Source organism: Oncorhynchus gorbuscha, linkage group LG10, assembly GCF_021184085.1.
Source record: "Oncorhynchus gorbuscha isolate QuinsamMale2020 ecotype Even-year linkage group LG10, OgorEven_v1.0, whole genome shotgun sequence".
Taxonomy (NCBI): Eukaryota; Metazoa; Chordata; class Actinopteri; order Salmoniformes; family Salmonidae; genus Oncorhynchus; species Oncorhynchus gorbuscha.
Window position 1 is genome coordinate 22157425 of NC_060182.1, and position 23284 is coordinate 22180708.

A 23284-nucleotide genomic window follows, 5' to 3' on the forward strand; every position below is an offset into this window, starting at 1 on the left:
ATCATAGCGCTTGATGGTTTTTGCAACTGCACTTAAAAGTTCTTCAGATTTTCCGCATTGACTGAAATTCATGTCTTAACGTAATGATGGACCTTGTCAAAACACAACTGATTGGCGCAAACGCATTAAGTGTTACGGTTTTCTTCCGCCGAAGGAGAGTCGGACCAAAATGCAGCATGGTCATTTCCATACATGATTATTGAACGACGAAAACACGAACAATACAAAACAACAAACGGAACGTGAAAACCTATACAGCCTATCTGGTGACTACAAATACAGAGACAGGAACAACCACCCACGAAATACTCAAAGAATATGGCTGCCTAAATATGGTTCCCAATCAGAGACAACGATAATCACCTGACTCTGATTGAGAACCGCCTCAGGCAGCCATAGACTATGCTAGACACCCCACAAAAACCCCATGACAAAAACGCACCACAATAAACCATGTCACACCCTGGCCTGATCAAATAAATGAAGACAAACATACTATACCTCGACCAGGGCGTGACATTAAGAAGGAAATCAATTCCACAAAATAACTTTTAATTGAAATGCATTCTGGGTGACTACCTCTTGAAGCTGGTTGAGAGAATGACAAGAGTGTGCATAGCTGTCATCAAAAGGGAGATTCTACTTTGAAGAATCTCAAATGTAAAATATATTTTTATTTGTTTAACACCTTTTTGGTTACAACATGATTCCATAAGTGTTATTTCATAATTGTGATGTCTAAACTATTATTTTACAATGTAGAAAATAGTAAAAATAAAGAAATACCCTAGAATGAGTAGGGGTGTCCAGACTTTTGACTTTTGACTTTTGAATTAGAAACCTTGTTTCTAATTACTTATTTTTTAACTGTCCTTTTTGCCATTTATGATATTAAATGTGTTTCTATGGGCTTCAGTAGTAAAAGTCCAAATCAATATTTCATCAAATATTTTTTAAATATATTTTTATACCAAAATGACCATCTTAAAACAATCCCATGTCAGCTTAGCACCCCCACTCCCCCCAATGGCTTAGACTCTAAAGAATGAAAGTGTCTTCTTGATTCAAATTTTTATTTTATTTGATTGACATCCACTTAAATTTTCCTTCAAGAGCTGCTGAATATTTTCCACATATTTACTATTTGTCAGTCACCCTGGCCCTTAGATAATTACAGATCTATATTTTTATACAGAGTAGGGGTTTTACTTATCCTGGTACGTTCCTCCACATTATGTAAGAAGCACTGCTCCACCTTATCCTATCACATGCTGTCCCCTCTGTGGGTGTCCACTTGGTACAGGCCGCACTGCCTTAGCCCAAACTCTCTCCCTCTGTTCCTAAGCTGCAGCTCTGCACCGCTCTGCACCGCTCTGCACTACCCTACCAGATTTGAGAGAGAGAGAGAGAGAGAGCCGCAAGAAAGAGAGAGAGATAAAGAAAAATATAAAGAGAGATAAAGAGAGAGTGTGATAAAGACAGAAATATAGAAAGAGATAAAGAGAGAGAGAGCTGCTGAAAGAAAGTGTAGCAAAAGAGGACAGAGAGAGGGAACTACAAAGCCAAATCAGGTGAGAGAGTAAAAAATACAGGACAGACAAGAGGAGAACAGAAGGAGTGTTTTCCTGTGAGGCCTATCTCAATGTTCTTGTTTTTTAAGCATTCTCAACAGATCTAGAGACTAGATGACCAGGCTTTACACACCGCAGTGTCCTGTCCTGGAACTCTGACAGGAGTGGAAACACACACTCATACACGCACTCCCTCTCTCGCACACATACCTGCATACACAGAGGGTAGACATTCTCCATCACTGTCTGCAACCCCCCCTCCCCCTCGATTGGACCATGTCCACATCCTCGTCTGGATCGACCAACCACAACAAGCGTCAGTCATGTGAGTAACTCACTTTATGTTGCCGGTCTCTACCAGCTCTGAAAGTAATTTAAAGTGGTAGTAGTTATACCTAATAGACTGGAGGGAGTTCATCACAATGGTGCATTTATATTCAATTATGTAAACACCTGTCTACCACTGTCCTGTAGATTCCCCAAACTTACAGTAAGCATATAATTTCTGGCCAATAAGTTAATAATTATGCTTTAATTGTGATCCTAATCATACTGTAAATCAAATAGATTTTTTTTGGCATTTTAGGATATTAGGCTTCAGTAGGACAGTCATATTACACTGTAACGGTCTTTGGATAACTTTCCATGTCTAATTAATTGCTGTCTGTCCATCTTTCTGTACTGTAGATTGGTTTAAACTGATACATACTGTACTAAAGAGATGGATACTGAGATTAGTCCGAAAATAAGATACATATATATTTAGTATTACACAATAGGTGTGATTGACACCACGGTCAGTGACAGAAAATGTATTTTTGATACAATAACCTGACGCTATTGTCACCGCAGCTTCACCGAATCCAAACCTCATCTACCTGGTTTAAGTTAAAGGAGGTACAATTGATGATGACATTGTCAAAGTGTTTGACCAGTAAGGTCCTCTGTGATTGGAAAAATGACAATAAGCAGGGATGTGGTTGACTTTGGTTTGTGTTTGGTTCATGGTGAACATGTGTGGTCCATCACAGGACCACCATGGTCAGAGTTACAATGAGGTCGTCACATGATGTCCATGCTGCAGAGAGAGAAAGAGGAGGAAGGAGGGAGAATAGTATTAAAATATACACTACTTGGCTAAAAGTATGTGGACACCGAACATCTCATAAGAAAATAATGGACATTAATATGGAATTGGTTCCCCCTTTGCTGCTATAACAGCCTCCACTCCTCTGGGAAGGCTTTCCACTAGATGTTGGAACATTTCTGCGGGGACTTGCTTCCATTCAGCCATAACAGCATTAGTGGGGTCGAGCACTGATGTTGGGCAATTAGGCCTGTCTTGCAGTCGGCATTCCAATTCATCCCAAAGGTGTTCGATGGGGTGGAAGTCAGGGCTCTGTGCAGGCCAGTCAAGTTTTTCCACACCGATCTCGACAAACCATTTATGTATAGACCTCGCATTGTGCACGGGAGTATTGTCATGGTGAAACAGGAAAGGGCCTTCCCAAAACTGTTGCCACAATGTTGGAAGCACAGAATCGTCTAGAATGTCATTATATGCTGTAGTGTTAAGATTTATCTTCACTGGAACTAAGGGGCCTAGACCGAACCATGAAAAACAGCCCCAGACCATTAATCCTTCTCCACCAAACTTTACAGTTGGCACTATGCATTGGGGCAGGTAGTGTTCTCCTGGCATCCACCAAACCCAGATTTGTCCGTCCGACTGCCAAATGGGGTCCAATGGCGGCGAGCTTTACACCACTCCAGCCGGCGCTTGGCATTGCGCATGGTGATCTTAGGCTTGCGTGTGACTGCCCAACCATGGAAATCCCTTTCCTAAAGCTCCTGACGAACAGTTATTGTGCTGACATCAGCCACTTCGCAGCTGAGCCATTGTTGCTCCTAGACGTTTCCACTTCACAATAAGAGCACTTACAGTTGACCAGAGCAGCTCTAGCCCGGCAGAAATTTGACGAAGTGACTTGTTGGAAAGGTGGCATCCTATGACGGTGTCACATTGAAAGTCACTGAGCTCTTCAGTACGGGCCATTCTACTGCCAATGTTTGACTATAGAGATTGCATGGCAATGTGTTCAATTGTATACACCTGTCAGCAGTGGGTGTTGCTGAAATAGCTGAATCCACTAATTTGAAGGGGGTGTCCACATACTTTTGCCCATGTAGTTACAACACTAGTGTAGATGATTGATTATCTACTTGAAGGAGTTGGTGGTCTGACATCAGCAACACTCTGTTGAATTAATCCTGTGGTAGATTATAACAGTCTCTGGTTGGCAAGATATTCTCAGGTCTCTCACAGTATGGTGTATGGTCTAACAGGTGTATGTCTCTCCAAGTCAACACCTTGTCCATACCTCCCTACCTAATATGAGTTGATCTAGTAGGATCTGATAGGTGTGAGAGATGTGTTGAAAACCTATCCATTGTTTTTAGATCTACCAAATGTGGCAATGGGTAGAGAGGCACAAGGTTCATATGGAACCAGACAGTACAGTCTGGGCACCTCACTTTAACCCTTCCACAGCCAGTCCACAGCTGAACTATACATCTTAAAGTACTCAGACATATTGTAAACCAACCAAACAACATGACAAACAAAATAAGAGTCTTCAATGGGTCTGTTATTGGCTGCCTTACTGTTATCCACAAGGGGGGTGTCTCAGTTTGGATGTATGTACAGTAGGCTACACGCCACAGGAGACTGCTGATGGCTCAAAACAATGTCTGGAATGCAGTGAATGGAACAGTATCAAACACATGTGTTTGATACCGTTCCATTTGTTCCTTTCCAACGATTACTATGAGCCTGTCTTCCCTAATTAACCAGACACCAGCCGCCTGAGCTACACACATAGTAAGGGGTTAACACTAACACCATTATTTCAATAGGCCAGAAAAGGACTGCCTAACAGACTTAGACTAGACACGCTATAACATACCTCCTCCATCTAAGCTATAGGAAGAGGTGTCTGGTTTAGCTAGCGGCTTAGCATGCTAACACTAATCTGTAGAAGGTGTCAAGTGTAGCCAAATTGGGTAAGCAAGCTAAATCCTCGAAAATAATACTGTTTTGATTGTGTCATGAAGACAGTAGATTAAGTGTGAGTGGATAATGGTGTAGTCATTCTTCCAATAGGCCTAAGTGATATAATTTGCAATTACCTAAATGTTAGCTAACAAAACCTAAAATGTGTTTGAAATGTGTTTGAGTGTTGGGCTGGGAATGGGGGTATGTGTGAGGTTATTTGGCACCAGTTTCATCTCTGGAGGTTTAGCATCTCTATTCTAAGTGTCTGTGAAGGTTATGGAGACCGAATTAGAGACCTGCTCTGATTGAACTAAATGTGCAGCCTTTGGGAAGGGATGAAGGTCAAACATTTACCCCTCACTGAAGTGCTTTAATGGCTCTGGGAATACAGGCCTACAGGATTAGCCCACGGTCATAGAGTGGACCTCCCTCTTTTGACTAAGGGAGAAGAGAAATGGAAGAATCAGAGAGATGGACAGAGAGATTAGCTAGAAGGAAGATGGATAACCGATCTTATCCAGTACTCTATTACCACTAAGCCTGAATGTATACTGACAGGTCTTCATAGCCTGTAAATAATGGCAGTAATACTGAGAGATAGGTCAGCTAGAAACTGTAGAGAGGTGGGGTAGACTATCACTGCACCCCCGAGGGGAGAGGATTGGGTGTGAGCCAGAGAATCTCTACTCTCTCTCTCTCTCTCTCTCTCTCTCTCTCTCTCTCTCTCTCTCTCTCTCTCTCTCTCTCTCTCTCTCTCTCTCTCCCTCTCTTTCTCTTACTCTTACTCTCTCTCAAACACACACGCACGCACACGCACACACGCACACACACACACACACACAAGATATGGTCAGGGAGACAAGCCCAGACCTGGGCACGGGAAGCCTACAGAGAGGAAGAGGAAGAGAAGAGAAGAGAAGAGAAGAGAAGAGAAGAGAAGAGAAGAGAAGAGAAGAGAAGAGAAGAGAAGAGAAGAGAAGAGAAGAGAAGAGAAGAGAAGAGAAGAGAAGAGAAGAGAAGAGAAGAGAAAAGGTCAGATCACGGATGGGTAACCATGGGGATGAGGGATAATCATGTGGTCCAGCTCCCCCAGTCAGTCTCCACACTCCCCTGGCCCCTTTAACCACTACCTCCTCCCTCATCCCCCTCTCTTCTCTCTCTGCCTCTTCGCCCTCTCCTCTACATGCTGGGGAGAAATTCTTGGAGGGATTAATCTGCTACACAGGAAAATGGAGAGGAAAATGGATGCATCTCTAAAGGAAACCTATTAGCTTTTTGACCCGCAGAGTTCGTGCAGCAAATCAAAGTCTTTCATTGTGTAGCTCGCCTCAGGATTTTTGGTTGTATCCTATTCAGTTCTACTTGGTCCTATTCAGTTCTACTTGGTCCTATTCAGTTCTACTTATTCCCATTCAGTTTCACTTGGTCCTATTCAGTTATACTTGGTCCTATTCAGTTTCACTTGGTCCTATTCAGTTTCACTTGGTTCTTTATGTTAAATAGATTATCTTCTGTAATGAAATAACGATAAATACACTCAGTGTACAAAACATTGCAGATACCTGCTCTTTCCATGACATAAACTGACCAGGTGAATTCAGATGAAAGCTATGATTCCTTATTGATGTCACCTTTTAAATCCACTTCAGTCAGTATAGATGAAGGGGAGGAGAGAATTGAGACATGGATTGTGTATTTTTTTCCATTTAGAGGGTGAATGAGCAAGATAAAATATTTAAGTGCCTTTGAACAGGATTTGGTAGTAGGTGCCAGGAGCACCTGTTTGTGTGAAACACTGCAACGCTGCTAGGTTTTTCATGCTCAACAGTTTCCAGTGTGTATTAAGAATGGTCCACCACCCAAAGGACAGCCAGCCAACTTGACTTATCTGTGGGAAGCATTGGAGTAAACTTGGGCCAGCGTCCCTGTGGAAAGCTTTTGATACCTGTTTTGTACACTCAGTGTATATAACATTGTAAAACTGTAAATATAAAAAATTACTGACTTTCTAGTCTTCTTTTGGTTGACCTCGATATACACAATGGCATTAAAATACATGAAATCATGTGTTTGCCTGAGTGCTATTGGGGTAAACACTCAAACACAGCTCACAGCTGAAAGCCTTTACAATGAAGGACAAAAACATTAGACATAAAGTACACTAAGGCACAGACACATGGGTTGCGTAACATCACTGTCACTTTTATTTTACTGACATGCACGCGCACACACACACACACACACACACACACACACACACACACACACACACACACACACACACACACACACACACACACACACACACACACACACACACACACACACACACACACACACACACACACACACACACACACACACACACACACACACACACACACACACACACACACACACACACACACACACACACACACACACACGAACACACAGCATGTGTATGGGTCCACCACCCAAAGGACATCCAATCAACTTGACTTAACCACGGGAAGCATTGGAGTCAGCATGGGCCAGCATCCCTGTGGAAGGCTTTCGATACCTTGTATCCATCCTTGAGTCCATGCCCCTACTCGATATTAGGAATCTGTTCTTAATATTTTGTACACTCAGTGAATATACTTGCCTAATTAAATAAAGGTTTAAAAAAATGGGTCTAAAAAATGGATCACTGTAAAACCTGAAGGGCTTGTCTATGCATTATGTCAGCGACAGAGGACTTGTCTATGCATTATGTCAGTGACGGAGGACTTGTCTATGCATTATGTCAGTGACGGAGGACTTGTCTATGCATTATGTCAGTGACGGAGGACTTGTCTATGCATTATGTCAGTGACGGAGGACTTGTCTATGCATTATGTCAGTGACGGAGGACTTGTCTATGCATTATGTCAGGACTTGTCTATGCATTATGTCAGGACAGAGGACTTGTCTATGCATTATGTCAGTGACGGAGGACTTGTCTATGCATTATGTCAGTGACAGAGGACTTGTCCATGCATTATGTCAGTGACGGAGGACTTGTCTATGCATTATGTCAACGGAGGACTTGATGCATTATGTCAGGGACGGAGGACTTGATGCATTATGTCAGTGACGGAGGACTTGTCTATGCATTATGTCAGTGGGAAGACATTATGTCAGTGAGAGGACTTGTCTATGCATTATGTCAGTGACGGAGGGACTTGTCCATGCATTATGAGAGACTTGTCTATGGAGTGAGAGGACTTGGGGAGTCAGAGAGAGAGACAGAGAGAGAAAGGAGATGGAGAGAAAGAGAGAGGGGGAAGAGAGAGAGAGAGAGAGAGAGAGAGAGAGAGAGAGAGAGAGAGAGAGAGAGAGAGAGAGAGAGAGGAGGGAGGGAGGGAGGGAGGGAGGGAGGGAGGGGGAGGGGGGGGAGGGAGGGAGGGAGGGAGGGAGGGAGGGAGGGAGGGAGGGAGGGAGGGAGGGAGGGAGGGAGGGAGGGAGGGAGGGAGGCTGATCTGCTGCTGGCTATTGTTTTGCCATCAGAGCCAGAACTACGTTAATTTAAGACTGCTGATCTGCTGCTGGCTATTGTTTTGCCATCAGAGCCAGAACTGCGTTAAGACTGCTGGCCTTGCTGCTAGTGACATTACTCTATGTTGCTGTGGTCTTTGACGTTACTATTTTATGACCAGTAATGTCATACAAAATCTAATCACATCAAATTGTATTGGTCACATTCACATGGTTAGCAGGTATTAATGTGAGTGTAGTGAAATGCTTGTGCTTCTAGTTCCGACAATGCAGTAATATCGATCAAGTCATTTACAAATTCACAACGACTACCTTATACACACAATGTAAAGGGATGAATAACAATATGTACATATAAATATATGGATGAGCGATGGCCGTGCGGCATAGGTGAGATGCAGTTGTATAGAATACAGTATATACAGTGGAGCAAAAAAGTATTTAGTCAGCCACCAATTGTGCAAGTTCTCCCACTTAAAATGATGAGAGAGGCCTGTAATTTCCGTCATAGGTACACTTCAACTATGACAGACAAAATGAGGAAAAGAAATCCAAAAAATCACATTGTAGGATTTTTTATGAATTTATTTGCTCTCTAGCAAACTTCAGACGGGCCTGGACATGTACTGGCTTAACACAGTGTCCAAGGAGGGGCCAGCAGTATACAGAATGGTGTCGTTTGCGTAGAGGTGGATCAGAGAATCACCAGCAGCAAGAGCAACATCATCGATGTATACAGAGAAGAGAGTCGGCCCGAGATTGAACCCTGTGGCACACCCATAGAGACTGTCAGAGGTCCGGATAACAGGCCCTCCGATTTGACACACTGAACTCAACCAGGCGAGGTAATCATTTGAGAAACCAAAGCTGTCGAGACTGCCAATAAGAATGTTGTGATTGACAGAGTCGAAAGCCTTGGCCAGGTCGATGAATATGGCTGCACAGTAATGTCTCTTATCGATGGCGGTTATGATGTCGTTAAAACCTTGAGCGTGGCTGAGGTGCACCCATGACCAGCTCTGAAACCAGATTGCATAGCGGAGAAGGTATGGTGGGATTCAAAATGATCAGTAATCTGTTTGTTAACTTGGCTTTCGCAGACCTTAGAAAGACAGGGTAGGATAGATATAGGTCTGTAGCAGTTTGGGTCTAGAGTGTCATCCCCTTTGGAGAGGTGCACCCATGGGGGGATGACCGTGGCAGCTTTCCAATCTTTGGGAATCTCAGACGATACGAAAGAGGCTGAACAGGCTAGTAATAGGGGTTGCAACAATTTTGGCAGATAATTTTAGAAAGAGAGGGTCCAGATTGTCTAGCCCGGCTAATTTGTAGGGGTCCAGATTTTGCAGCTCTTTCAGAACATCAGCTATCTGAATTTGGGTAAAGGAGAAATGGTGGGGGCTTTGGCGGGTTGCTGTGGAGAGTGCCGGGCAGTTGACCGGGGTAGGGGTAGCCATGTGGAAAGCATGGCCAGCCGTAGAGAAATGCTTATTGAAATTCTCAATTATAGTGGATTTATCTGTGGTGACAGTGTTTCCTAGCCTCAGAGCAGTGGGCAGTTGGGAGGAGGTGCTCTTATTCTCCATGGACTTAACAGTGTCCCAGAACTTTTTAGAGTTAGTGCTACTGGATGCACATTTCTGTTTGAAAAAGCTTGCCTTAGCTTTTCTAACTGCCTGTGTATATTTGTTCCTAACTTCCCTGAAAAGTTGCATATCACATTTTTTGAGAGGGGCATGCTTATTTAAGATGGTGAGGAAGGCATTTTTAAAGAAGGCATCATCTACTGACTGGATGAGGTCAATGTCATTGCAGGATACCCTGGCCAGGTCGATTAGAAAGGCCTGCTCGCAGAAGTGTTTCAGGGAGTGTTTGACAGTTTGAGGGGTGGTCGTTTGGTCGCAGACCCATTACGGATGCAGGCAATGAGTGAGTGATCGCTGAGATCTTGATTGAAAACAGCAGAGGTGTATTTGGAGGGTGAGTTAGTTAGGATGACATCTATCAGGGTGCCCGTGTTTACTGATTTGGGGTTGTACCTGGTAGGTTCATTGATAATTTGTGTGAGATTGAGGGCATCAAGCTTAGATTGTAGGATGGCCGGAGTGTTAAGCATGTCCCAGTTTAGGTCACCTAGTAGCACGAGCTCAGAAGATAGATGGGGGGCAATCAATTCACATATGGTATCGAGGGCACAGCTGGGGGCAGAGGGAGGTCTATAGCAAGCGGCAACAGTGAGAGACTTGTTTCTGGAAAGGTGAATTTTTAGAAGTAGAAGCTCAAATTGTTTGGGTACAGACTTGGATAGCAATACAAAACTCTGCAGGCTATGTTTGCAGTAGATTGCAACACCACCCACTTTGTCAGTTCTATCTTGGCGGACAACGTTATAGTTAGCGATGGAGATAGCCTACAGAGTTCTGTCCTACTATCCAGGTCTGTCCCCAACCAATTTGAACTTCTACTTTTAAAAATCCACCTCTCTAAAAACAAGTTTCTCACCGTTGCCGGTGAGGCATATCACTCTGGTCACTCTCTCTATCTCTCAAACCAATTTTTCCTTTGGCCTCCTCTCCTTCCAGTTCTCTGCTGCCATGACTGGAATGAACTACAAAAATCTCTGAAACTGGAAACACTTATCTCCCTCACTTGCTTTAAGAACCAGCTGTCAGAGCAGCTCACAGATTACTGCACCTGTACATAGCCCATCTAAATTTTAGGACAGTTCTCAACTTGCCTACCTGGTTAAATAAAGATGAAAAAGATATATATATATATATATATATATATATATATATATATAAAATGCTGAGCTGTAGTTAATGAACAGCATTCTTACATAGATATTCCTCTTGTCCAGATGGGACAGGACAGTGTGCAGTGTGATGGCGATTGCATCGCCAGTGGACCTATTGGGGCGGTAAGCCAATTGGAGTGGGTCTAGGGTGTCAGGTAGGGTGGAGGTGATATGACCCTCACTAGTCTCTCAAAGCACTTCATGATGACAGAAGTGACTGCAACGGGGTGATAGTCATTTAGTTCAGCTACTTTAGCTTTCTTGGGAACAGGAACAATGGTTGCCATCTTAACGCATGTGGGGACAGCAGACTGGGATAGGGATTGAATATGTCCAGAAATACACTTATAGATACTGTGTGATGGGTACAGACTATATAGATTTACATGTATCATGTCTATGCAACAGCTACTGTAACTGAGTGTTTAACTTTGTGGTAGTCACAGAACACCCACTGACAGAACTCTGGCCTGGCTGCAGTATTCTGACCTCACCATCTGGTCTCTGCAGATTAAGAAAAACATGTAACCATGAAAATGCATTCATTTAATAAGTGGAGTTTGTGGGATAAAAGTAATAACATGACACAATCACCAAATGAGAATGGGAACCTCCATTAAATGCATATTTGGTTTATGTGACCCAAACTCAACAGTCAACAGAAGCACTTACCCAGTGGAAATGTTGAGTGCTCTGAAGAAAATCCACTGGGACTTATGTGTTCTTTTGTGGCATTATTGTATAACCATGCATTGGCTTATTATTTTGGACCGTTGGATAAGACAGTGTGTCAGAGGTGCATGGCATATATCAGGACACAGATGCAGCAGGGGTCTCACAGTCACATTCAAGCCCAATTGATGGGAATATTACTCACTGTTGTCCCCATTGGCCGGTTTTGAAGGCATTTCCCGACGTCCTCAGGACATGGAAAGACGTACAATATCAACGTCAAAATACACTTTATGACACTGTCATGTAGCATTATGAACGTCATGTGTCACTTTACTTAGACTAAGATAAAAAAAACTTGATGACATTGTCAAGAAGAATTATGGCCATCATAATCATACAAGCCAGATAGGCCTATCACGTACATGCCATTATGTCAGTCATCAGTCAAAAAGAGGGTGTCTTCTCCTGTTCCTGAAATCTGCTCCGGCATTCATCCCAGTCATCAGCAACAGAGCATTGGGGTAGGTGCATGTCTGACATCAATGTGTGAGCAATAACAATGATAATTAACTAAATGTTAAACAACATAAACAGACTGTTGACAAGTAGGCTATGGTGTAATGGAATGTTTTGCCTTGTGTGATACTATAGTGTTGTTGTCACCACCACCACAAACTAACGCAATATATGTCACAACAGGTTTAAATATATGTGTCATGACAGTGTTATGATCATATTATAACAGGTTATGACCGTGTCATAACGTGTTATGATGCTGGATGTTAACTAAAGTGTTACCAAACTTACATACTTTACACCAGTTTCCCAAATACTTCTACATGGCTGATGAGTCTTGACATATACATAATCACTAACGGCAAGTTGAACAATGAACTCCCATACTCAGTGTCTGACTCAGTCTCATTGCCCTTGACTGAACTGGCCCTGAACGTCAAGCCCAGTCTTTGAAGTTGCCCACTCAGAGATGAATGGAGAATGCATCATTATTATACCACGCTCATTATACAATGATCACTCATTACATTAGATGCAGATGCCTCTGATTAGTGAGTATCTATCTGTGGAACCTTGTCTGAGCCAGCCTACTTACAGAAATTATGAGGGTATGTTTAGATGATATTCCAGTTCATTTAATATTTCTACATGTTGAAACATCATTAGTGGACTAAGACAGATGCAGGGAGTGGGAGAACAAAGTTTCTCTCTCTGTGTGTGTGTGTGTGTGTGTGTGTGTGTGTGTGTGTGTGTGTGTGTGTGTGTGTGTGTGTGTGTGTGTGTGTGTGTGTGTGTGTGTGTGTGTGTGTGTGTGTGTGTGTGTGTGTGTGTGTGTGTGTGTGTGTGTGTGTGTGTGTGTGTGCAGCGTGCATGTGCACACCCGTGTGTGTTTCTGCTTGCCTATATGTGTGGGACCTCTTTGACAGATCCGTGGGTTCGGTGGCTAAGGGCGCTGTAGTTTACATAAGCTGTACAGTCAAGTCATCATCAACCGTCTCTTAGCTCTTAGTTGCCGTGGTATTCCTGTGTGACTCTCTTATTAGAGCGACCCCCCCCCCCCCTTCGGTTTGTGGGTGTCTCCAACCTCATGCCCTTCTGCATAGGGCACAATCCAGGCTGCATGGCACGAGACACATAACTCTCAGCCTGCCTCCTAAAGCAGACAGACCTCACAGAAATGGTTAAATACAGCAAACATTCTCAAGCTCTTTTTTAATTCAATATACAGGCTGAATGCATCTTTTCTCCATGGTAATATCCCCTATATCAACAGATGGTCTAACAAACTGGAGTCAGAAAAGGTCTCTGCCTCCAACAAATGAGCGAATTACAGGCTTCTAGAAGGAATGAGTGACAACTTACTAACTTCAGTATCAGGAGTGTTGATTGATGACACTTGTGATTGACAGCGTAAGACCATATAAGAACTCTGAAGAAGGATGGTCACTCAGATGGCAGAAGTTAGTGTTTAAATGTTTAGCTGAATCCACAGCCAAGTCCAATGTCAGGTCATTTGCATGCACACACATGCAGTTATGCACACACACACAGTCACACACACAATATCACACACATGCACACGCAGTCACACACATACACACACAAACACACAAGCAGTCATGCACACACACACAAGGTCACACACACACGCAGTCACACACACAGGGGGTGACATGAGTCACAGTGTCAGCTCATTAAGCCCAGTGGGAGTGTGACTGGAGTGTGCTGAGGAGGACATAACACAGTTATACAACCCCAGCTGGTTAGCCCAGGACAAGACAGGACTGACTGGAGGTGTGCCTGGGGACATGTGTCCTCCCTTACTCCTGGGAATAGACTGCAATTTGTTACCCACATTTTGGATTTCAGAATGGCTCCAGTGAAATGGCATAAATTACATTCGCGAAAGAAATGCATAAATCAAATCAAATCAAAGTTTATTTGTCATGTGCACCAAATACAACAGGTGTAGACCTTACAGTGAAATGCTTACTTACAGGCTCTAACCAATAGTGCGAAAAAAGGTGTGTGTGTGTGTGTGTGTGTGTGTGTGTGTGTGTGTGTGTGTGTGTGTGTGTGTGTGTGTGTGTGTGTGTGTGTGTGTGTGTGTGTGTGTGTGTGTGTGTGTGTGTGTGTGTGTGTGTGTGTGTGTGTGTGTGTGTGTGTGTGTGTGTGTGTAAGTAAAGAAATAAAACAACAGTAAAAATACATTTGAAAATAGGAGTAACAAGGCTATATACAGACACTGTTTAGTCAGGCCTATTGAGGTAGTATGTACGTGAACGTATAGTTAAAGTGACTATGCATATAAGATAAAGAGAGAGTTGCAGCAGCGTAAAAGAGGGGTTGGGGGGGGCACACAATGCAAATAGTCCGGGTAACCATTTGGTTACCTGTTCATGAGTCTTATGTCTTGGGGGTAAAAACTGTTGAGAAGCCTTTTTGTCCTAGACATGGCACTCCGGTACCACTTGCCATGCGGTAGTAGAGACAACAGTCTATGACTGTGGTGGCTGGGGTCTTTGACAATTTTTAGGGCCGTCCTCTGGCACCGCCTGGTGTAGAGGTCCTGGATGGCAGGCAGAGGTCTCTGACCTCCTTCCTATAGGCTGTCTCGTCGTTGTCGGTGATCAGGCCTACCACTGTTGTGTCGTCTGCAAACTTAATAATGGTGTTGGAGTCGTGCCTGGCCATGCAGTCGTGGATGAACAGGGAGTACAGGAGGGGACTGAGCACGCACCCCTGGGGAGCTCCAGTGTTGAGGATCAGCGTGGCAGATGTGTTGCTACCTACCTTCACCACCTGGGGGCGGCCCCTCAGGAAGTCCAGGATCCAGTTGCAGAGGGAGGTGTTTAGTCCCAGGTTCCTTAGCTTAGTGATGAGCTTTGAGGACACTATGGTGTTGAACGCTGAGCTGTCGTCAATGAATAGCATTCTCACATAGGTGTTCCTTTTGTCCAGGTGGGAAAGAGCTAGAGATTGCATAGAGATTGCAATAGAGATTGCATCATCTATGGATTTGTTTCTGCGGTATGCAAATTGGAGTGGGTCTAGGGTTTCTGGGATAATGGTGTTGATGTGAGCCATTACAAGCCTTTCAAAGCACTTCATGGCTACGGACGTGAGTGCTAAGGGTCTGTAGTCATTTAGGCAGGTTGCCTTTGTGTTCTTGGGCACAGAGACTATGGTGGACTGCTTGAAACATGTTGGTATTGACACACACTGACCATTATTTGAGTTGTTTGTTTCTATGTTTTGTTTGGTCAGGGTGTGATATGATTGGGCATTCTATGTTGCATGTCTAGTTAGTCTGTTTCTATGTGTTTTGGCCTGATATGGTTCTCAATCAGTGGCAGGTGTTTGTCGTTGTCTCTTATTGGGAACCATATTTAGGTAGCCTGTTCTGTATTGTGGTTCGTGGGTTATTGTCTATGTGTAGTTGCCTGTGTCTGCACTTGTTGTCATAGCGCCACGTTCGTTTTGTTGTTTTTGTTTAAGAATTCTTCGTGTTTTTTCGTCATTCAATAAAATAATGGATTCACACCACACTGCGCTTTGGTCTACTCCATTCAACGTACGTGACAGGTATTACAGACTCAATCAGGGACACGTTGAAAATGTCAGTGAAGACACCGGCCAGTTGGCCAGCACATTCCCGGAGCACACGTCCTGGTAATCCGTCTGGCCCCACAGCCTTGAGTATGTTGACCTGTTTAAAGGTTTTACTCACGTCGGCTACGGAGAGCGTGATCACACAGACGTCCGGAACAGCTGATGCTCTCATGCATGTCTCAGTGTTGCTTGCCTCGAAGCGAGCATAGAAGTGAGTTAGCTCGTCTGGTAGGCTCGTGTCCCTTTGTAGTCTGTAATAGTTTGCAAGCCCTGCCACATCCGACGAGCGTCGGAGCCGGTGTTGTATGATTCAATCTTAGCCCTGTATTGACGCTTTGCCTTTTTGATGGTTAGTCGCAGAGCATAGCGGGATTTCTTGTAAGCTTCCGGGTTAGAGTCCCCCACCTTGTAAGCGGCAGCTCTACCCTTTAGCTCAGGGCGAATGTTGCCTGTAATCCATGGCTTCTGGTTGGGGTATGTGCGTACAGTCACTGTGGGGACGACGTCCTCAATGCACTTATTGATAAAGCCAGTGACTGATGTGGTGTATTTCTCAATATCATCGGAAGAATCCCGAACATGTTCCAGTCTGTGATAGCACATGTTTTATTACATGTTCAAAGAAATGCATTGTTATTGGTCTCCTCATCCTGAGTATATCCCACATGTTTTAAATGGGTTTTCTCAAACTTATATCTATGCAATCCAATACATTCAGGTAGTCCCAAGCTGAACATGTTGATGTTTTACCGCCCTCTGTTGGCCTGACAATGTAAACCTCAACCTATACAACACATACCTGTTGAGGATTTTGATTGACATTTGGGTTGTATGTGTTATGTTTTGATTGCTAGTGGAGACAGACAACTCTCAGATTGTGTTGGATAATGACTCAGCCCAGCATCTGAAGCTGAGGGAGAGACAGCGCTTCTTTGAGGAGGTGTATCAGCACGATATGGACATCCTCCTGTCCTCGGCTCACCTGCACATTGACAGCAGGAAACGTGAGAGATGCTCAATACGCACACCACACACACACACACACACACACACACCTACACACACACACCTACACACACACACCTACACACACACACCCGCACACTCACAACCACACACACACACCCCCAACATACAGTCTTGTACAGCTAACCTTGTGAGGACACACAATTCAATCCCATTCAAAATCCTATTTTCCATAACAGCTAACCCTAACCCAAAAACCTAACCTTAACCATAAACCTAACCCTAGCTCCTAACCCTAACCATAAAATTAACCTTAGTTCCTAACCCTAACCCTAATTATAACCTTAACCCTAAACCCCTTAGAAATAGCAATTGACCTTGTGAGGACCAACAAAATGTCCCATTTTGTCAAATGTTGGTTATTTTACTATTCTTGTGGGGACCAGAAGTCCCCACAAGAATAGTTAAACACGTACACAAAGGATAAGCCTCTATTATGTAATCTATGGACTTATTAGAACGCACATTACAGTCCAAATAAACAGCACATAATTGATTTAATGATAAGTAGTAAATATACAGCCAGTATCTGAGTGTGATGTGTTGTCCATACAGCTCCCATGGGCAGTATCTCCTCTATGGAGGTGAACGTGGACATGCTGGAGCAGATGGATCTCATGGACATCTCTGACCAGGAAGCTCTGGATGTGTTCCTCAACTCTGGGGCCAACAACAGCCCACTGGCCTCCCCTTTACCAGGTAATTATGCCACCTTCCTAGCCCCATAAATAACATACCTACCAGGTGTGCTTTTAGGGGAGGGGACCCATAATAATTGGTCACTTCTTTTCTTAAAATAAGGTTTAAATGTGGAGAGATTTTCTTTCTAGAGTGGAATGTACAATTAGCCATTCTAGAGTGGAAATCAGGTCATTATAAAAAAGGAACAAAAGCAGTAGTGACTTTATACTTAGAATCTGAGGAGGATCGAGGACATTTTTGGGGAAAAAAATAACATTTTTTTCATCAAGCTGTTAGTAATTTCCCTGCGCTCACTATAACATTGCAGCACCAATGTGCATTGTTTACGTCTGGCATCACAAAGCCCTAAGTTACGCCATAGTTGAGAGCTAGCTAGTAGCTAGCTAACAAGCTCATATATACACAATAGCAGCACAATTAAAAACACAGTCTTACCCTTTTGAAATGAATAACTCCATTGTGAAACATGCTAGCTCTAGTATGCTTAGTTAACTTGAAAATGTCTATGTATTCTTCTCTGAATTAAAAATCTCTCTACCTATATTGATCTTCTGAATCAAGCATGTGGGCTATATGCATATAGAGGGCTATAAATGCATATAGAGGAGGATGGTCGCACACTTCCAACAATGACCAGTCTCTTCTGAACTAGAATGTAGAACTGTTCTGTACTTGAGTGCAAAGGCCTATCAGTTCCAGTGGTGGTTACAGTGGTGGTTCTAGTTGTTCTAGTGGTGGCTCTAGTGGTTCTAGAGGTGAATCTAGTTGTTCTGGTGGTTCTAGTGGTTCTAGCGGTAGTTCTAGTGGTGGTTCTAGTGTTTCTAGTGGTAGTTCTAGTGGTTCTAGTGGTGGTTCTAGTGGTGGTTCTCATGGTTCCAGTGGAGATTCTAGTGGTTGTTATAGTGGTTCTAGTGATGGTTCTAGTGGTGATTCTAGTGGTTCTAGTGTTGGTTCTAGTGATAGTTCTAGTGGTTCTAGTGGTAGTTCTGGTGGTTCTAGTGATTGTTCTGGTGCTGGTTGTAGTGGTGGTTCTAGTGCTTCCAGTGGTGGTTCTAGTTGTTGTAGTGGTGGTTCTAGTTGTTGTAGTGGTGGTTCTAGTTGTTCTAGTGGTGGCTCTAGTGGTTCCAGTGGTGGTTCTAGAGGTGAATCTAGTGGTTCTGGTGGTTCTAGTGGTTCTAGCGGTAGTTCTAGTGGTGGTTCTAGTGTTTCTAGTGGTAGTTCTAGTGGTTCTAGTGGTGGTTCTAGTGGTGGTTCTCATGGTTCCAGTGGAGATTCTAGTGGTTGTTATAGTGGTTCTAGTGATGGTTCTAGTGGTAGTTCTAGTGGTGGTTCTAGTAGTTCTAGTGGTAGTTCTAGTGTTTCTAGTCTTGGTACTAGTGGTGGTTCTAGTAGTTCTGGTGGTGGTTCTAGTGGTTGTTCTAGTGGTTCTAGTGGTAGTTCTAGTAGTTCTAGTGGTGATTCTAGTGGTTCTAGTGTTGGTTCTAGTGATAGTTCTAGTGGTTCTAGTGGTAGTTCTGGTGGTTCTAGTGATTGTTCTGGTGCTGGTTGTAGTGGTGGTTCTAGTGCTTCCAGTGGTGGTTCTAGTTGTTGTAGTGGTGGTTCTAGTTGTTCTAGTGGTGGCTCTAGTGGTTCCAGTGGTGGTTCTAGAGGTGAATCTAGTGGTTCTGGTGGTTCTAGTGGTTCTAGCGGTAGTTCTAGTGGTGGTTCTAGTGTTTCTATTGGTAGTTCTAGTGGTTCTAGTGGTGGTTCTAGTGGTGGTTCTCATGGTTCCAGTGGAGATTCTAGTGGTTGTTATAGTGGTTCTAGTGATGGTTCTAGTGGTAGTTCTAGTGGTGGTTCTAGTAGTTCTAGTGGTAGTTCTAGTGTTTCTAGTCTTGGTACTAGTGGTGGTTCTAGTAGTTCTGGTGGAGGTTCTAGTGGTTGTTCTAGTGGTTCTAGTGGTAGTTCTAGTAGTTCTAGTGGTGATTCTAGTGGTTCTAGTGTTGGTTCTAGTGATAGTTCTAGTGGTTCTAGTGGTAGTTCTGGTGGTTCTAGTGATTGTTCTGGTGCTGGTTGTAGTGGTGGTTCTAGTGCTTCCAGTGGTGGTTCTAGTTGTTGTAGTGGTGGTTCTAGTTGTTCTAGTGGTGGCTCTAGTGGTTCCAGTGGTGGTTCTAGAGGTGAATATAGTGGTTCTGGTGGTTCTAGTGGTTCTAGCGGTAGTTCTAGTGGTGGTTCTAGTGTTTCTATTGGTAGTTCTAGTGGTTCTAGTGGTGGTTCTAGTGGTGGTTCTCATGGTTCCAGTGGATATTCTAGTGGTTGTTATTCGTGGTTCTAGTGATGGTTCTAGTGATGGTTCTAGTGGTAGTTCTAGTGGTGGTTCTAGTAGTTCTAGTGGTAGTTCTAGTGTTTCTAGTCTTGGTACTAGTGGTGGTTCTAGTAGTTCTGGTGGTGGTTCTAGTGGTTGTTCTAGTGGTTCTAGTGGTAGTTCTAGTGGTGATTCTAGTGGTTCTAGTGTTGGTTCTAGTGATAGTTCTAGTGGTTCTAGTGGTAGATCTGGTGGTTCTAGTGATTGTTCTGGTGGTGGTTGTAGTGGTGGTTCTAGTGCTTCCAGTGGTGGTTCTAGTTGTTGTAGTGGTGGTTCTAGTGGTGGCTCTATTGGGGGTTTTAGTGGTGGTCTAGTGGTTCTGGATGGAACCTTATTATCTCTCTGGTTTTTCTGCTCCTGTCATTGTGACTCTACAGGTTTATTAACTCATCCCTGTCCTATTACAAAACTCTGCTGCTCTACCCTCACCCACAGAGACTTCACAATTTGATTGGTGCAGTATCACATTTAAGATGTGAAACTAAAGATAGAAGTATGACACAAGAGATTGAACCTGCTTTTGTATTATGTGTGTGTGAAATGTCTGCATCACCCAGAAAAGGTTGTTGTGTTTCTCTTTCATGCAAACTGACAAATGGAAAATAGGGATTCTGTTTTCAGAAGCAGTTCTATTTACCCTGGCATCAGATCACTGTGGTGAGAGAGAGGGATCAGGGGTATCGAGAGACTCTCGGAGGAAATCGGTGCAAACCTTTTGGTTTGTTTTATATATATATCAATAACTCTGTATGAATGGAACAGTTTTATTTGTTAGACACCATTGACATACTGAAGACAAAGACCTCATTATTTCTCTATTATAGCCAATATTACTGTCATTAACTGGTTTACCCATCACACCCAATAGAAACTCATTACAAACAGTTGAGGAATGTTCACTTGAAAGCATGTGATTTGCCCCACCTATCATCAAGGGATATATGGTCACACTTTATTTGCTCTACAGATGGTCATACTGTCTGTTGATAAGTAACTGTTGATAAGCAACTGACGATCTGTTGATAAGCAGCTGCTTGCTAAGGTTACCGTTAGGTTAAGGTTTAGATTAAGTGCTAGGGTAAAGGTTAAGGTTAGAGTTAAGGCTAGGGCTAGGGTTAGTAGATAGTGTGGTTAACCGTGGGTGTTGGGTTGAGCGTGCAGAGATTGACACAGAGACAGGGAGGTTTTAGTCAACAAAAACAACTTTACTAGGACAGAAAATAAACATAACAAAGAAAATCACTTTGGTTTGGCTCGGTCCTTCTCCTCTACTTTTGCTTGGTGTCGTCTCTCCCCGTTCTCCCTCGCGGTGTGCCACAGTCCTCCTTTTATTTGGCCTCCACTCCTGGTTGGCACTTTCCCCTAATTACCTCCACTTGGAGCTGTCCGTGTCGGGGAGCCCAGCTGCCGTATTCCCAGGAGAAGGAGCCAACGTCGCCTCACGTACCTCCCCTCTATTACCATTCCCCGCGGTAGACCTGCTGGGATACCACAATAGTTACTTGAAATGTTACTGATAGTTTGTAGAACATCTACAGCTGGACTATCCAAATAAAGTGTTACCATTTTTTCATCAGTCTGTTATTGCATTTGATTTAATAATAGAGATGGTATCAACAGAACATAAAACTTCCATCTCAAATGTTACTGAGAAAATGGTGAGGTACTGTGAAAGGATGGTAACTGTAAGTGGCATTTCAAATGATCCCAACAAAGACTGTCTGGATTGAGACAAATTCCTTTCAGTGGTAATTACAGTCTTTTCATATCATTTCTATGCCTTGAATCTCAGTGTCATGATGTTTGTTCCTTTTCCTATTATTTTCTACTCATGTCTTCTGTCTGCTCTTCTGGCCCACACCAGAGGTAGACGATGAAGAGGAAGATGAGGAAGACGAGAGTAAAGAAGTTGTCTACAGGGAGCGTGTGCCAACTTGCGACATTCGCCGGGGGTCAAAATCTCGCATGTCCTCCACCTCTTCCGGTTCCAGTGACACCAGCGGGGGCGGGACCGACACCCATGTGGTCCAATCAGATGATGAGGAGGTGCACGCAGACACCCTGTTGCTGACCTCCGTGCCTCGAACAAAAGATGAAGAGGCAGAGGAAGAAGATGGAGAAGTGAGGCCTGTCCGCTCCATTGTCATAGAGACACAAGCCACTTGCTGTTCTGACTGTTGTCAATGACAACAATGAGATGGTAAACAGACTAACTCGGAGATCCATACATATACAGTACCATCACTTCCTCTTTACATGTTACTGACACCCCTGGAATTCCTTGTGGGAAACCCCCTAGCATGGACAACCCTTGTTATTCTTTGGTGTGTTGTTATGGGTCAACCCACTGGGCACAGACACCATTTAAACGTCAAATGTTTATTTACATTTGGTTGAAATGTCAACTAATGTGAATTCAACATGAAATAAACAAAAAATGTCACCATGTCATGTGATTTAGGTTCAAAGTTGGGTGAAAGAAAGACTAAATTCCCTTACGTTGAAGACTTTTTGCAAATCGAATCAGTTTTCCACATTTGATTCATTGTCATCAGATTGCATTTTTGGGTTGAAATGATGTGGAAACAACATTGACGCAACCAGTTTTTGCCCAGTGGGAATTGATTCTCTGTGTAACTATGAAACTACTTATTGATGACTCCTCATTGTTTCTACTTAGCACTATTATAAAGAACATTCAGTTCTCACTGTTTTTCTTCTGTTGCTTCAGAGCAATATACGTGTATTGTGTTCAACCATTATCAAGGTGCCAATATTGTCTTCTCCATATTTATAATACACAGAATATCATTGTTTGAGGGAGGAATGTCCAGATAGATGTCTGTCTCACATAAGAATCTGTGAACAACTACTTTAGTGAGAATAAATTCTAGATCCAATCCTATCCATTCATTAATGCTGCTATATAAACACTGAATTCTTACATGACTCTTTGCTGCATGATTTGGAACAGTTAGTAGAGGAAGTCTCAAGCGGTTTGGTTTCATTTGTTCTCAGTCAAGGTATTTACCTCCCTTTATGTGACCGTTGACAGAGGATCCAACATGTAGTAACATAACACAGACAACAGACAGACAGACAGACAGACAGACACAGACAGACACAGACAGACAGACAGACAGACAGACAGACAGACAGACAGACAGACAGACAGACAGACACACAGACAGACAGACAGACAGACAGACAGACAGACAGACAGACAGACAGACAGACAGACACAGACAGACAGACAGACAGACAGACAGACAGACAGACAGACAGACACACACACACACACACACACACACACACACACACACACACACACACACACACACACACACACACACAAGTCTACATTAGCATACTGGATTCTCTTCTTTGGTTTCTGCTATTGCTATTCCCTCCAGCTCAGGACACCTTGACTACGGCCATTTCAAATCTTTAAGTCAGTTATCTACAGTAGCTACATACATTTTTTACTT

General features: G+C 43.4%; 1 protein-coding gene across 1 annotated transcript; it reads left to right on the plus strand.

The window, feature by feature from the left end:
• Nucleotides 1–1406: 1406 nt before the first annotated feature.
• On the plus strand, nucleotides 1407–22892 carry LOC124045040 (dysbindin domain-containing protein 2-like). Its single transcript, XM_046364251.1, has 4 exons — nucleotides 1407–1896; nucleotides 16579–16728; nucleotides 17306–17449; nucleotides 21661–22892. The coding sequence occupies exons 1-4, from the start codon at nucleotides 1848–1850 to the stop codon at nucleotides 21981–21983; spliced, it is 666 nt and encodes a 221-aa protein (XP_046220207.1). The 5' UTR covers nucleotides 1407–1847; the 3' UTR covers nucleotides 21984–22892.
• Nucleotides 22893–23284: the final 392 nt, after the last annotated feature.

Excerpts from the sequence above, each read along its gene's own strand:
- LOC124045040 (XM_046364251.1), top strand. The coding sequence starts at position 1,848 with ATGTCCACATCCTCGTCTGGATCGACCAACCACAACAAGCGTCAGTCA. Across the intron at positions 1,897-16,578 it reads CCACAACAAGCGTCAGTCAT|TGGAGACAGACAACTCTCAG; the intron begins GTGAGTAACTCA and ends TTTGATTGCTAG. Across the intron at positions 17,450-21,660 it reads ACTGGCCTCCCCTTTACCAG|AGGTAGACGATGAAGAGGAA; the intron begins GTAATTATGCCA and ends GGCCCACACCAG.